Raw genomic sequence first — 16,014 nt, 5'->3', positions numbered from 1 at the left:
GATTTTGACTTGTTTTTGATTTTGACTTGTTTTTTAATTTTGACTTTTTATTAAGATTTTGAATTTTGAATAGTGTATTTTCAATCTAAAAAAAGTCAAAATCTTAAAAAAAAAAAATCACAAAACGTAACGCGGAAGTCAAAATTTTCAAAAAAAGTCAAAATAAAAAAAAATCAAAATCATAGAGATTTTCAAAATCTTTATGAGATTTTAAAAATCTCATTGCGATTTTGCAAAATCTGTTTGCGATTTTCAAAATCTTTATGCGATTTTATAAAATATCTATGAGATTTTGCCAAATCTCATAACGATTTTCTAAATCTCATAGCGATTTTCAAAATCTCATTGCGATTTTCACTTGTTATTGCGATTTTGTTGGGTATTTTGTGAAAATCTAAAAAAAGTTGGTTAAATTGATATACTTTTATAAAAATTTGGGTACTCATGTTATTTTCTCTTTTATATATATATACTATAAGACAGTTGAACTAATAACTTATTAATCAATCAAATCGATCAATTTTATCAAATTGATTTTCGCTTATGTCATCATTTAGATTTACTACAAATTAAAAATCCTAAAAATCATTATCCAAATATATTATTATATTAGTATTTATATTAATTTGCAGAAAAAGTCTCATTAATTTACACTTTTTTTATTTTTTATCAACTTAATTTATATTTATTTTTAGTCATTAACTTGAGAGAATTTAATAAATTTTACAATCATTTAATTAATTAAAAAATTTAAACATATGAAATATTTTCTTCAAAAAATTGATTCAAAACCTAACGACTTATTAACAAATATTAGATTAGATTTTTATAAATTAAAAATATTATTATTTAGTTTAATATTTAATATAAACATAATTTGAACTCTAGATACATATCCCAAACATAATAACAGATGACGATATACAATATCATTATACTAAACACAATAAGAAATCACAGAATATGGGATAATCACAGAACAAAACACGATTTACAACAGACGACTACTTGAATTTTAAATCCAAATCAATATTAACCCATTCAAAATTCATTATATCTTTCAGTCAAAAATGTACATAGTTTTCTCTTTTTTTATATATTAGTTTTGTGTATTAATGTTTAAAGTTACAGTTGTCACTCAAATCAAGAGTCCTAATTGTTATCAAAGAATATAAAAACAATCCTAATTGTTATCTAATTATCATAGGACAGTGATTGAAAATAAACATATGCGTGTTATGCGTCCGCATCATGATCAAATACATATACTTGAATGTCAAGTACAAGAGATATTTTAATTCTTAATTATTTTTCACCATCAATATGTCTCGACTAATAATGACAGTGACGAACCTATGATTATTGTATTACATGTTGCAAAATATAACACTTAGAACCATATATATTCAAAATTATAAGCTTTTATGAATTAAATGTATGACGATCTAATATTGATAATATCGTAAATTCCGTGTCCAGTGTTGGACACGGGTCTAAAATCTTGTAAAGGATTAAACTGATTATACAAGGAACACTCTCATTGTTGGATAGGAGTTTTTTTCGAATTTATTTTATTGTAAGACAAGAAGATGTTTGGGCCTCTTAAACATAGCATAAGGACCAAGTCAAAGCGCTTACGTAGTTACGTTAGCCTTGAGAAATATGGACATGCTTGCTAAAGTTCCTAATATTACTGCAATCAAACATTTGAAATAACTACTTAACGAGATAGGTAGTGCGGCAATGATTTCATCCTTAATTTGTGAGCTTCATTGAAGATTACTTGACGATGAGGTTTACGTTTTGTAGAATAAATGGTTGTTTGGTTCCCAAAATTACCGGAATTTGGTGAGAGGAAATTTAGAATTTTGTATGTTAACCTAAATGTCAAAGAAGAAAATTCAAATTTTATTTCACCAAATTCTCATATAGCGAACCAAACTGACCCTTAAGGGGAATAGCGGATCTGATGTGCCACGATTCAAGTCATATCATATTTTATCTAAACACATGTGGGAAGAAGGCCAAAGAAGTATCTAATCACACATAATTGTGACGAAAACATATAAATTGGCATCGTTGTGTGAATGAAGATGGCATAAGCAGAGAATTAGATGCTTGATTTTAGATACAAATTCACTATAGCGATTTGGGCATGAGTCGTCGAATGTAGGGGACATGATAAATCTATATTCCATGGTTGCTATTAGTCCATTAGAGATGACGTGACGTGTAAGGCTTGGCTTGGAAGATATATACTTGAGAATATCCTGCACGTGGATAACTGGATATATAGCTTAAATTCAAGTTACGAATAGTAGAAAATCTATCGGAAATTTACCAAAGGTCTAAGGAAGATTTCCAGACACAATAAGGCACTCTTTTTTTTTTGAAAGACAAGACGCCAATTGAAAGAGTGGTAGTTCCATCCATGATGACCAGGTGGTTGTCTTTGCCCTTTTGATCTGTAACTTGTTAAACATATAGAACTTGGAACCATGCTATATGACCATATTCTATACTGTTAGAAGATCAACCCATTAAAAATTATACACAGAATACAAGATGGATTCCAATGATTAAGCTCGAGTTCAAGCTCAGCTCAGGGTGAGCTCTAACTTCAAAACTTGAAAATATTTAAAAAGCTAAAGCTCAAGCTCGGCTGGTGACATTTAAATAGTTCAAGCTCGGCTGAAATGTAAAATTTATTCAATTTAGGCCAAAAATAAAATAAAATAAAATCGTTTTTGACTACATATAACACGTACATATACTTGTTATAAGCTTTAACTTAGTAGCATGTTAGACTCCCTCTAAATTTGCAGAGTTCTCATTGACTAATGCTTTGTCCTGTTACTAAGAAAAAAAGCAATGAGCAAATGAAGTTGGTACATTAGAGTGATCGGTAGCTTACTATATACAATGTTTATTATTAAAGTTACAGTAATATACATGAAAACTCATTTAAGGTGTCAAGCTTAATCGAATACAATGTTTGACGCTGGACTGAGTTTTAAAAGAGTCAGGTTTGCTGTTCAAGAAAAAAGAGTCAGCTTTAGATCAAGCTTTAAGCAAAACACAAGCTCGAATCAAGCTAAGCTGAGTTTTGAAGAATCTCGTGAGCAACGTAGCTCGCTAGCAACTTAGATCATTTACACCAATAGTTACTTTTGACCTATCTTAATGAAGACCGGAGAAAACAAAATACACAAGCCAACACATTTACATGTTGAAACAAAATGATAATCTCTAATTCTCTTGATACAAAAGATGGAACAAAAAAATCTAGTAAGACAATTATGATCGAGGATGTCTCTATTCAACGTCCATTACTTTAAACGTTAATGGCAAGCGTCACAAATAATCAAAGGCAACAAGAGCCAGTGTTACTGTTATGTATCTCCTTCGGAGGAGGAATATGATTAGCAGCTTGCCTTGACTCATGAAAAGATATCACTCAGATATCAGTATCATTGTTATCTTATACGACTATGATGAGCTTTTATATTCTAATTTGTTCAAATCTTCTTCAGTGCATCTAAACAAACGCAATACTATCGGAAAATCGAAATTTAACTTTTCTAACAGAAGTGCATAATAACAAAATTAAACGAGCAAGTAAATGCAGGCGACTCAAACACAGATTTGATTTTACGTTTAAAAGTATCAAATTCAGTAAGAAAAACAAGCAAAATTCCCATAGTCATTACATACTTGCATTGTAAACCTGAAAGAGAGATTACATTAAAGGTCTGCCAAAAATATCGCATAGCAGAAAGCCAAGTACAATAACTGCTTAGAAAAGAGAGGTTCCCTTGCCCTTCTTGTCTCCACCAATTTCAAAATGCTTGCACCTCTGCACAACACAAGTACAACAACCCATTAGTAACTGTTAGTAGTCTAACACAATATACAATGTTGAAGGTCTAAATATAACCTTAATGGGGTGCTGGGAAACATGCTTGCAACCTTGGCATTGCAACCTTAACACAATCTTCTTGGTTGTTTTTGCCTATTTATCGATAAACATAAGGTCAAAACTTAATCAACAATGCTGCTTTATATAAACATGTATATTTGTACAAAATCAAAACCTGAACCTTTAGACAAACAAAAGATAGTGTTTTTACCTTCTTGTGAAACACAGGCTTTGTCTGACCACCATAACCAGACTGTTTCCTGTCATAACGACGTTTCCCTTGGGCGGCCAAGCTATCTTTTCCCTTCTTATATTGAGTCACCTTGTGCAAAGTGTGCTTCCTGCACTCCTTGTTTTTGCAGTAGGTCTTCTTTGTCTTGGGTACATTAACCTAGATTAGAACCCAAAGGTAAGAGGTAAAGTCACTAACTGCATGAAATGTAAATACTGGAAGTATGGACCAGCAATCTTGAAGCCAAACTTTTGTCAGATATATCTAGAGGCAAGCCCCTTTTACCCAAATCCATATGTCAGTTAAGTGTAAACTGGTACTGAATAAGAGAATACACCATTACAGTAAAAGAGATCGAAATCATTGCAGCAAACATGAGACTATTTAAGCTTATAAAGTAAAGTAGTAAACACCAACAACAAACATTAGAAGGCATGAGCTAAAAGTTATAACGAATGATAAAATATAAAATAATTGATTTCACTCCATGTGAATAAATCAGAAAACATTAGGACCAAAAAACAGTCAACTGAACAACTTTAAGTAGCCATGTTGAAACACTTGATCACTAGCAGTTAAATATTAAGGGCATACACAATAGTAAATATTTACAAAGCTTCATGATTCTGTCATGTCATTGCCACATTGGCTGCAAAATGATAGTATATGAACAAATTTTCCTGAGCTTAACTATGGGTTACAAAAATGATCAACCTCTTTATCATTCTCAAACCTTTTTATAAAACCACCATTGGAGATGTTCAAATAATGTCTAGTATCAGAGCGATGACAAAAAATAGGAACGATACAAAATAAAACTTGAATTTCAGAAGAAAAAAAAGCATCAACAACTTCTACTTCGCATTAGCTAACAAGAACAAATGCTATTGCCAAATTTACACTACTCAAACTTTAGCTTCTAAAAGTTAAAAAAAATACTCAAGTGGAATGTCATTATATATTTATCCGCCTACACCAAAAAGACATACTACAAAAAAGCGTACAACACAAAATATAACAGCAAACAATCAGATACCGGTAACACACACTTGTAATCATGAAACAAGTAAATCCTTGGTGAAACGAACTACAAAGCGAACTTTCGGGGTGTGCCTGTATACCGATCACTAGCAACAATCCTAATCGTCTATAATAAAGGCCAAAAACTACAGAACAACAATCTAAAAAAACAAAAAAGACAAAACCAAGCAAAACTAGCTGATCCCAATCACATTTTCAGATTTTCTAAACAACACTGAAAAAATGGCCCAACAATAATGCAATCATGTATTAACAAAACATTAACATTTAAAACTAGAACTCACCTAAATAAACCTTAAGATAAACATTATCAGTAAAAACACGCATCAAAACACAAAACTAAATTCCAAAAATACTCTAAGTAAAACAAATCAGCACCTTTAATTCCACGACATCTAAATATCCAAACTTGTCATATTATGCAGTAAAAATGAAACCATTCTTCTAAATCACAAGGAAAAGATGAAAAGAATAAAGGGAGGTTTACCATGGTGACGAGCTATAGAAAATGGCAAGCAAAGAAAGAGGCGATAGGGTTTCAGGCAAACGGCACCCCCGGTTGTTTATAAGTGTTTTATAGTGGTTAGGGTTTTATTTTGTTATTTAGGGCTGTGCTTAACATATGGCCCAATTTTCGTTTTGATATCTTTAAATGGTCTTTCGGTATTTGATAGATCCAATATAAGCTACATTCATGGGCCCAATAGGAAGTTTAACAAATACTCCTTATTAATAATTGTCTATTATCAATAATGAGTTGATATATTAGTTTGGAGTTTCCCTGGTGACTTATAGGTCTCAGGTTCGAATCTCCATTCCATTAACTTTGAGATATAGGTAATCCTTCTATTTAGGTCTGGTTTGGGTAACCTAGGTTTAAGTCTGTGGGGCAGGGTTTACCCCTATTAATCGTCGTGCCTTCAGGCGGATTAGTATGGGTTTTCCCCACATTGGCTATTTGAAATAGGCATTTCTACTTCTCTCTAGCGTGCACCTGATTAAGACAACGTATGCTAGACCTCTCGCTGTCGAATCACGATATAGAATTTTTAAGCGAAGTTCACCTTTCAAAACAATTTAATAATTGTCTGTTTGAACTTTGGAAAAAGAAAAAGAAAACAAACTTAAAATATACATAATAATTATGTAGTGTATAAGATCAATATTCTATCTTTGGGATTGAATATGTATTTTTGAGACAAAAATGATATCAATCAAAATATACATGTTTTGTATGATGATTTTAATGAATAATGTTTGTCATTTATGTGTATTTCGTGTCAAATTCATGTTAAAAGAGTCACTTAGTGTTTCCAAAAATGTTAGTATGTTCGTTATATGGTTCACGGCAGAAATTGCACTTATTTGGATGCCAAGGTGACCCATCAAATGGCTTAGAAGTATACATGAATGACGAACTATTGATCAAGCCGACTTCAGGACGTGTCCAAATGAAGAATTGGAGTTCGGTGCCGCTAGAAGATTAGATGCGGTGCATCTCTCCTTGAGTGTGGCGCACAAATGAGACAGACACACACCAACCAAAACTTGAAGCAATACTAAGTTGGAGGGCTTAAGATCAGATTTGTAAGTATTTCATTTTTTTTATAAATACACAAATAAAATATATATAAGTTGATTGATTTTCAAATATATGCCGATTTTGTATAGTAAATTAAATTCACGGGTTTTATGTACATTACAATTTATGCATGTGCTCTCTCAATGTTGATCGGTTTATGTGATCTCAATTTCATATACCTTTCGGTCTTAAAAGTAATACTATCTAATTTGGTTGACATCTTTTCAAAATGAAGCGTGTCACGAGACACATTGAACTGTTCTAATAAAAACAATACTCGTATAATATTCTACTTCTAACTCGGTATACATTTGGAAATCAATCAACTTCATATTATGTCTTGACGTGTGTATTGATATTTGTATGTGGTCCTCACATCTTGCGGAGGTGACCCGATAAACATAAATGTCAAGTCCACTCTACAAGATATTTCTATGAACATGTGATTTTGATTTGTATCGGGAGTTAGGAAAGAAGATAAATTTTATCTCCAAGAATATAAAAAAAAAATAAGTAACTGCTCAGTGCCGCCTTCTGTGAGTTTTGAGCCCCAATACCTCGACGGTGTATGGGGAGGTTAAGATGTAAGCAGACCTTACCTCTACCTAAGTAGAGAAACTGCTTCCAGTTTCTACCTAAATGGTAGAAAAGGCCCTCCAACCTTTGCATGGGATGAGGATCGAACTCAAGACCTCTGTCTCTAAAGGCAAGGGTGTTTATCACTGATCCAACCATGCTGCTTCTCCAAGAATATAATTGAAGTGAAATCTGTTTAGATATAAGGTTCGTAAAACCGTCTTATATAATTATTCTAGCATTTGTATGGTTCACTAAGCTAGGATGTAGAATTTTAAGTTTCAAAGACTACTCATTTGGATTGACTTTTTATAGAGTATTTTTTAGTTCAAACTAAATCTTCAGTTATTCCCTGTACTAACCAAAGAAAAGTGCTTATATTAATGGATCTACGATACAAATATATTTAACTTGGGTCATTTCTCACATCAATTTCACATTTTAAAATTGATTTCATTAAACGATTAGCGACAACACTTCGTGATTTTTTACTAATGAAAACCCATTATCAAAGTTATATAAATAACATTATTATTATTAATAAATAAAATGCCTTATTAAGTCATTAAGAAATAAAACATATTATTACCAAAAGAACATTACACTAAAAAAAATACAACATCAACTCATATGTGGGATAGATCAATATGTATAGTTCTCAATTTGTAACTTTTGATTCGACTTGAAATATAAGCTGTGTCATAATACATACATCATCAAAATATTACATATTCAATATTTTTTAGTTATAAACTTAAATTTTATCTTCAAATTTTTAATAAAATATCAAAAATACATATACAACATATAAAAATATATAAATATATTATTAAACTATTACTATCATAAGTTTACAATTCATATTAGTTAGTTTCAAATTAACATCACAGCTAATAAGAGTCACCAAACAAGTAATTTTATTTTTAATTTAAATCGACTGAACTAGTATAAATTTAATTAAAGTATTTTCCAAACCGGAAGAGATTTCTTTAAGTTGGCCTTAACATGACTAATCTTGGCCGTTGAATGAAAATCAATTGTCAAGATTCAAAAAATCATCTTTGAATCTTAGTCCTTGATTTTCATTCAATGGTTAAGATCTTTCTAACTTGACTCAAATTTGAGGCTCAACTTGAAGGAATCCTCACCTTTTCCAAACACGTAAAATTCCTTCAATAATGACAATAATGAAAACATGATATTGGGGCAAGAGAAAAGGTCTTTGGGGCAGAGAAAAATGAAACCTTCGAGACACCTTCCTATACCGTTTGACAGTGAAATATTCAAAGAAATAACGCCGCATACACTCAACGCGTAAGCGCGTGATAGTAACCATCTCCTCTATCACCACCGTTTAAGTCGAACAAATTTTGTTTCCTTTTTAATATTGTGCCATTCATTAGTTAACTAACAAGGCCCTTAACTTATTAATAATATCAGATACACCCCTATTACATGAAATTCGTGATGTGATTATAAACAGAAAATCACGACGACTCGACAACAATATCGAATCAATCACAGACGAGGAATCCTAAAAATCAACAAGATGACACCAAATAATTTTTGGAAAGGGAGATGCTTAATATAGTTAGGACCAATGGCAGATCTAGGATTTTAGCTTATGAGGGTCTTTAAGAACCTTAACTTGAGAGCTTATTTACAACGAATTTTAAAATAATAGACCGAGTCGAGTTAATCGGGTCAAAAAAAGTTCTCATATATTCGTTTTTGATTATTTTAGTATGTTATTTGTTTCGACACAAATCTCGTAATAATTTGTTACATTGTATTTTATCAATCAAGAACTAATATTTCAATACCCTTTCAATTTAAAGAAGTTGTAAAAGTTAATCATAACTAATTGTACATCCTAGTTAGCTTAAGTGGTTGAGCATCTGCCTTACAAGCAGGAGGTATTGGGTTTAAGACTTGAGAAGTACATAGGAAGTCTTTCTATGAAGGTTTAGTTTGGGTATATTCAGGTTCAAGTCTGAGGAGGCAGGGTTTACCCCTATTGATCGTCGCGCCTTCGAGCGGATTAGTAGGGGTCCCCCCCCCCATCGGGTATTTAAAATAGGCATTTTTACTTCGAATGAGCTCTTTAACGCGGACCCGATTAAGACAACGTATGTTAGACCTCCCACTGTCGAATCACGACACGAAGTTCTCAAGCGAAATTCACCTTTCAAAAAAACTAATATTAATTATGCGACAGTCATTTTGTTTTTACTTAAAGTTTATAAATATGAATAGCTAATCAATTATATAAACCTTCTAATTTAATTAACCCATACATACAACTGTACTAAAAGGCTTAAAAGAATGGTAATCGTTATTTTCATAGGAATAGAGTATATCTAAACTAACAGAACTAGGACAAAACTTAAAATGTTATACAATTATAAGAGCAAAACTTAAGAAATTATACAAGTAAGGGTTAATATATACAATATGAAAGTTTTAAAGGGTTAAAAGAAAACTGATGATAATAAGATGACAAAAAAATGTATCAATTTCCTCATGCCATTGCTTATAAGGAGTGAATCCTCTCAGCTTCTTGACAGCCACGTCAGTATCACATGTGAAGTCACTCACTCGATAGTGACTTGTCTTCTAATTAATCAACCACCTTTACACGCGTGTAAGGCTTTTTAACCAAGGACAATTGGGTTGTCCGGGTAAAGGCGTGTAAAGACATAAAGTCAATTCCTCGTAATCAGTGTTCAGACTTGTAAGATCTAGAACACTGTCAAGGACTCCAGTCAGGAGATCTGGTAAGTCTGCCAGTGAGCTCCGCTATTTGTCACACTTCTTTCTTCAGACTTCAGTCTTCGACTTCAATGAGAATTTTCTATAGTGGAATGATCTTGACTTGGGTGAAGTCTAGTGAACCAATCTGGTGAGATCCAGATTCCTAAACAAGTAAATAGTTCACTGGTCTTCTCATAATTTCTGGACAAATCTTTTGAGGGCTCCAGTAGTCTTGTCTGGAGTGAGTCTAGTAAATCTGGACCTAACCAATTCCCCCTATTTGTTTAAAAATTATGCAAGGATTTTCAAGCTTTTATCTATACAAGTTTGTGCTTGAAAGATCCTTGAAATTTGACTAAGTCTAATTTAGAGTTACTAGAGAAACACTTTATAGATCATCAGTGTTTCCAGTTTATACATTTTAACTTTGCTAGACTTAATCTGATCAAATACTTGTGAAAAATAAAGCTTGCAACTTTATATATACAGACATCAATTGGTTGAAAGTTACAACTTTATAAAATAAATACAAGTACAAGTAAATGATAAGAGGATCAGGCCCTTCTCTTTTCAGCATGCCCAGATGGTTCTTTTGTGGCCTTCTTTTTTGAAACTGGAGATGGTGGTGTAGATAAAGCAGTTCTCAAGCCCAACTCAATCTCCATTACTTCCTTCCTGGTCCATTCCTTGCCAATTATCTTCATGAAGTATTTTGCCTCTTGAGAAACATCTTTACCTCTGAAGGAGAGACCGATCTCTCTAAGTTTTGACCATCCAAAGGCCCTTACTGATGTATTCTTCCTTTCATCAGTAAAGTTTCCATCTCTGAAGAGTTTGACATGGAACTTGGAGAAGTTTTCATGGTTTTCTGCCAGATGGATCTCAGCACTTTGTATTATTCGGACATCAGCTCTAAAGTTTAGCATGTGCTTGTACCTTTCTTTTGTTTGTGCCCTTCTTATCAATTCATCAGTTTCCCTTGACAACTTTCTCTGCTCAGTAGCTTCTTGAATTTTTGCCTTGTTGATTCTTTCTGAAGTGTTCAAGGTAATGAAAGTGCTAAGATCTGCATCTCTGGCAGCTTTCGTCTTTCTAGCTGGTGCTTTGGGTAATCCCTTGATTTTCTTTCTATATTCATTTTCCAGAGCAGTAGCATTTCTCCTTACTTGATTCTGGAGTTCCTTCAATTCTTCTTTTCTCTGGGCAATGAGATCTAGTATGCTTACACCATAAATTTCAGAATCATATACTTGTTCTTCTTGAGCATACATGGATCGAATATGGACATTATCCAAGGCATCCAGACATTTTTTAAGTCTGGGATCATCCTTCATCTTTTTATAAACATCAATACGAATGTCTAACCTGCCAACATTATAAGAATCCAGAGTCCCATGATTGGCCATATCTAACTTGTGAGCAACCAAGTCATCCTTCATATTTTTCTTAAAAATTTCAATCATGATGCACTCTTGCTCCAGTCTTTTTGCCTTGGCCTAATCAGCAGATACCAGCTCTTCTTCTGCTTCTTCAGTTTCTTCTCCAGACACCACATGCTTTCTTCTGATCTTTTTCAATGTGGTTGGGATGTCTAGAAATTCTTCAAACACTGGCTCACTGGCATCAGTACCAGCAGCCTCTTCTTCTTCCTGAACAACAACTTCAGATCCAAGTGCTTCTTGTGCAGTGGCATCACCAACTTTCTTTAATCCTTTAGGAATATTTATATCTTTATTTTCCCCCTTGGAATTATCTCCAGTCTTGAGATGATTTCAGATAAGCTCAAGATTATACGTATCAAAAGATCCAAAAGTTCTGCCTGCGACTGGAGAGATGTTATTCACAGTTTGCCTTAACTGCATCACTTCCTTTTTGATAATTTCCAAATCCCGAGGAATTATCAATCATCTTTATCACCTCAGGCATCAACCCATCTTGGAGATTCCTTAAAATAGACCAAAAAATCTCTTCAGTGATTTCTTTCAGCATATCACCTCTGAATCTTTGCAAAACTGCATTACTGATACTACTGATGACAGAAGTCTGGTCAAGGGTTGGCCTGCTTTCCAAATTGCTAATTCTGGTGGTCAATCTCTGAACCTCACCAGTCAGACATGCCAATGGTTGGACAACTTCTTCTTTCAGAGCAGTCTGGACTGATGCCACCAGATTATCCTTCAAACCCTGGAAAGGGTTGGCCTGCTTTCCAAATTGCTAATTCTGGTGGTCAATCTCTGAATCTCACCAGTCAGACATGCCAATGGTTGGACAACTTCTTCTTTCAGAGCAGTCTGGACTGATGCCACCAGATTATCCTTCAAACCCTGGACTGCCACTTTGATATTTTCGGAATTTTTGTTGGTGGCCAGTGCCACTTCTTCCAACTTCTCAAATACCAATTTCTCATTTCCAGCAAATACATTCATTTCTGACTTCATACTATTTGACATTAAAGATTTGAAGTCAGAAACAACTTGAGAAGAGGACTGGAGTGATCTCTCCAGGTCCGCCACCTTATCAAAAAGGTCTTGGACCTCGGTGGAAGAAAAAGTGGAGAGACCACCTGAAGGAATTGTAATTCTGGTGAGGGAAGAAACTGGCATCACCCTTGTGAGATTTTCTGTTGTATCTACATTTGCCAGATATTCCTCAGAAGTTTGAAAAAGTGAGATGATTGGTAGTGCAAAAATAGAAAATGGTGATGGATTTGTTGTTGTTGCTGTTTGTTCTGGTGGTGGTATTGGTGTAATTTCTGTTGGAGGAGGTGGTGGCATTTCTGTTAGAATTGACTGGGTGACCGAAGTAACAGCATGATCAACTTCCTCTTCACCCAGAAAACTCATATTCACATCAAAATCATTACCTTCAGATACTGGAGAATCAACCATATCCCATTTTGAACCGGTTCCTCCAGTCTGGTCCTCCACTTGTACATTTTCAACCAACCTATTTAAATCGATCCGAGCATCCTGCTCCAGATTTTCTCCTTCTCCAGCATTCACATCTCCTTCCTCCACAAACGATGTATCATCACCAGTTAGAGATTCATTGGGTAGAGCAAAAAATGACTCATACTTATTGTTCAGGGAGACTTTTCTGGTAACAATAGTATCATCACCACCGTCATACTGGTTTACTAGTTCATCCCACATGCTTTTAGCACTAGGATAAAGAACTAGTGTGGGAATAAGAGATTCAGGAGCGGCCCCGAGGATCATATTTTTTAAAACAGTATCAATATTAACAAGTCTTTTATCCTCTTCAGACCAATGCTCCTCTCTCTTTTCCCTTCCAGATCTTGCTCCAAGAGGGTCAAGAAGTGGATTGAGAGGGCTTCTAGGAACGTAGGGTCCTTCATTTCAATTTTTTATCATATTCCTCTCAATTCCAGTAATATGTAATATCATCCTAGCTTTCCACGTGCCAAATTCATCACCATTCCCACTGAATTTGGGAACGGGAGTGTTTGAGTAATGCACATGCACGTGTGGAGAAGCAGGAATATGAGGTGGTGGTGGGGGATTATTGTTAATAGGAGGTTCATTAGTTTCATTAAAAATGGGAGGAGGTTCAACATTTAAAGGGTTTCCTTGTGTATTATCTGGGTTGGCCATCAAGAAAAAGCAAATCTAGGCAGCTATATTAGCCTTATGCTCTGATACCAATTGTGAAGTCCCTCACTCGATAGTTTAACCCACAAGTGTAGAATACGACAAGTCAAGTAAGCACTGGATTGGACTAGTATTACAGTAAGTATAAATTCAAGAATATAAATAATATAATAAGTAACTTAAGCAATATAAATAGATAAACAAGTAAAGTAAATGGTGAGACACAATGTAATCTTTCAAGTGTATTTTATTTATTGATGTTAGATAAAATACAAGGTTGTTGCGGAATTAAGATATTACAATGTAAGTATCTAAACAACCTTATGAATTACAAGTGATCTAATATTTGATAAATAAACTCTTTTGATCGAAATACTTAAAGTTGTGAAGTATAACTGTTTAGATCGAGAGTATTTAAGCAAAGACACCAAATTGCAAAAGTGTAATTTAGACGAGGGAAATGACTTGGTATTTATAGGCAAAAAGAATAAATATAATATTCCTTTTGCCGTACAAATATGGTTGCGTGTAAGGCTTTTTAACCAAGGACAATTGGGTTGTCCGGGTAAAGGCGTGTAAAGACATAAAGTCAATTCCTCGTGATCAGTGTTCAGACTTGTAAGATTTAGAACACTGTCAAGGACTCTAGTCAGGAGATCTAGTAAGTCTGCTCTTCAGTGGAATGATCTTGACTGGGTGAAGTCCAGTGAACGAATCTGGTATGTTCTTCAGTGGAATGATCTTGACTGGGGTGAAGTCCAGTGAACCAATCTGGTGAGATCCAAATTCCTGTACAAGGAAATAGGTCATTGGTCTTCTCATAATTTCTGGACAAATCTTCAGAGGGCTCCAGTAGTCTTGTCTGAAGTGAGTCCAGTAAATCTGGACCTAACATCACATCACTCAGGACTTTCCTTAGGATTCTCCCTGTTTATAATACAAGCTTCCTGGAACTTCCTTATACAATAAAACACAAGGAAATTTATTAAAATAACACGAAGCAACACGAAACACAACTAAACAAACTACTCGTCGTCTTCATCATCACTGCTTCCACCCATTGCTACAAAGTCTTCCTTAAACTGATCAGTCAAAGCCTTACGATAATTTAGAAACGCTTTCAACTCATTTTTAGGCAAATCAGTGGGAACTGGGTTCTGAAGAAACTTAAACGCCTCCATAACTTCCTTCCAGTGACGAGCTTTCTTTTGCTTCCGATCCTCTTCAAACTTCATCCGATCTTCATCTGTTTTCTTTATCGATTCCTTCTGCAACTTGAGCATTTCGACGAGTTTAAGTAGCACTTCTGACCCGATGGATGATCTACTCGAACCTGCATCAGAACTTTAGGACAACTTTCGGCTAACATTACGCCCCGGTATGAGTGTATATGAGAATAAATGGTTTGATTGTATGTGAAATCGTGTGATTGTATGTGAAAATAAATGTGGGTTTTGGTTTGGTTTAAAGAAGAAGCAAAAGGAAGAATTTTGAAGATCAAATAGCCGTTACATTTGAAATTAGGAAGAAAATGAAATTTTTTTTTAGCCGTTTGACTTGGACCCACAAATGGGGCGTCTACAAGAGTCCATAGGAGGACTGAATCGTGGGACGCAGGCCTTTGGACGCTCTATGCCTACAGCGTTGATCGTCCTTGGTGGTGAAGACGCACACGTGAAGACACTATAAGCTAAGGCCTCACAGGATCTTAAAGTTAGACTTCCACCATTGAAAACAAAAACTAAGTTTCTCGTTATCAGACTTTTTTTCTTCTTAAGGGATTTCTATATTTTCTAAAGGAGAGTCCTTCTCAAATTTACATCGACTTTCTAAAATAAAGTTTTTTGCAAGGGTGGTTATGTGACCCTCATAAGCTATAGGTGGATCCGCCACTGGTTAGGACTATAATTAACGTGTATAAAAATATTGTATATTTTTATATAAAAAGACATTTCTAAAATTTATGGTAAGAATACACACATTTTAAAAAGATTAAATACAAAGTTGTATTTAGAAAGAAATCATATATCTTATCTTTTTACCATTTTAATATATGAATATATGAGAGTTGGTGTCCGCACGTTGCGGCGGTTAAACAGTGATGGTAATACTAAAAAGTGGGGGAGGAATTGATATGCGTGTGTGTGAATAAGATGATAAGTTATTGTGTGTTAGATCATGGTAGGATGTTTATCTGATTGTGTTTAGAGATGTAGAATTAAAAGTAATGTGTGAATTAATTGCAATATGAGGATATTGAAAAAAGTGTGCTTAAATTACTTAAAATAAAATTTTTTTT

General features: G+C 34.0%; 1 protein-coding gene across 1 annotated transcript; it reads right to left on the bottom strand.

Moving 5' to 3' along the window:
- Nucleotides 1-3,623: 3,623 nt before the first annotated feature.
- On the bottom strand, nucleotides 3,624-5,786 carry LOC122593296 (60S ribosomal protein L44). The gene is made up of 4 exons (XM_043765688.1): nucleotides 5,680-5,786; nucleotides 4,131-4,310; nucleotides 3,938-4,012; nucleotides 3,624-3,856 (listed from the first exon to the last, which is right to left on the bottom strand). The coding sequence occupies exons 1-4, from the start codon at nucleotides 5,680-5,682 to the stop codon at nucleotides 3,797-3,799; spliced, it is 318 nt and encodes a 105-aa protein (XP_043621623.1). The 5' UTR covers nucleotides 5,683-5,786; the 3' UTR covers nucleotides 3,624-3,796.
- Between the last annotated feature and the right edge of the window lie 10,228 nt (nucleotides 5,787-16,014).

Source organism: Erigeron canadensis, chromosome 3, assembly GCF_010389155.1.
Source record: "Erigeron canadensis isolate Cc75 chromosome 3, C_canadensis_v1, whole genome shotgun sequence".
Lineage (NCBI taxonomy): Eukaryota > Viridiplantae > Streptophyta > Magnoliopsida > Asterales > Asteraceae > Erigeron > Erigeron canadensis.
The sequence above is the reverse complement of the archived record's forward strand: the minus strand, read 5'-3'. Positions and strand labels throughout refer to the sequence as shown.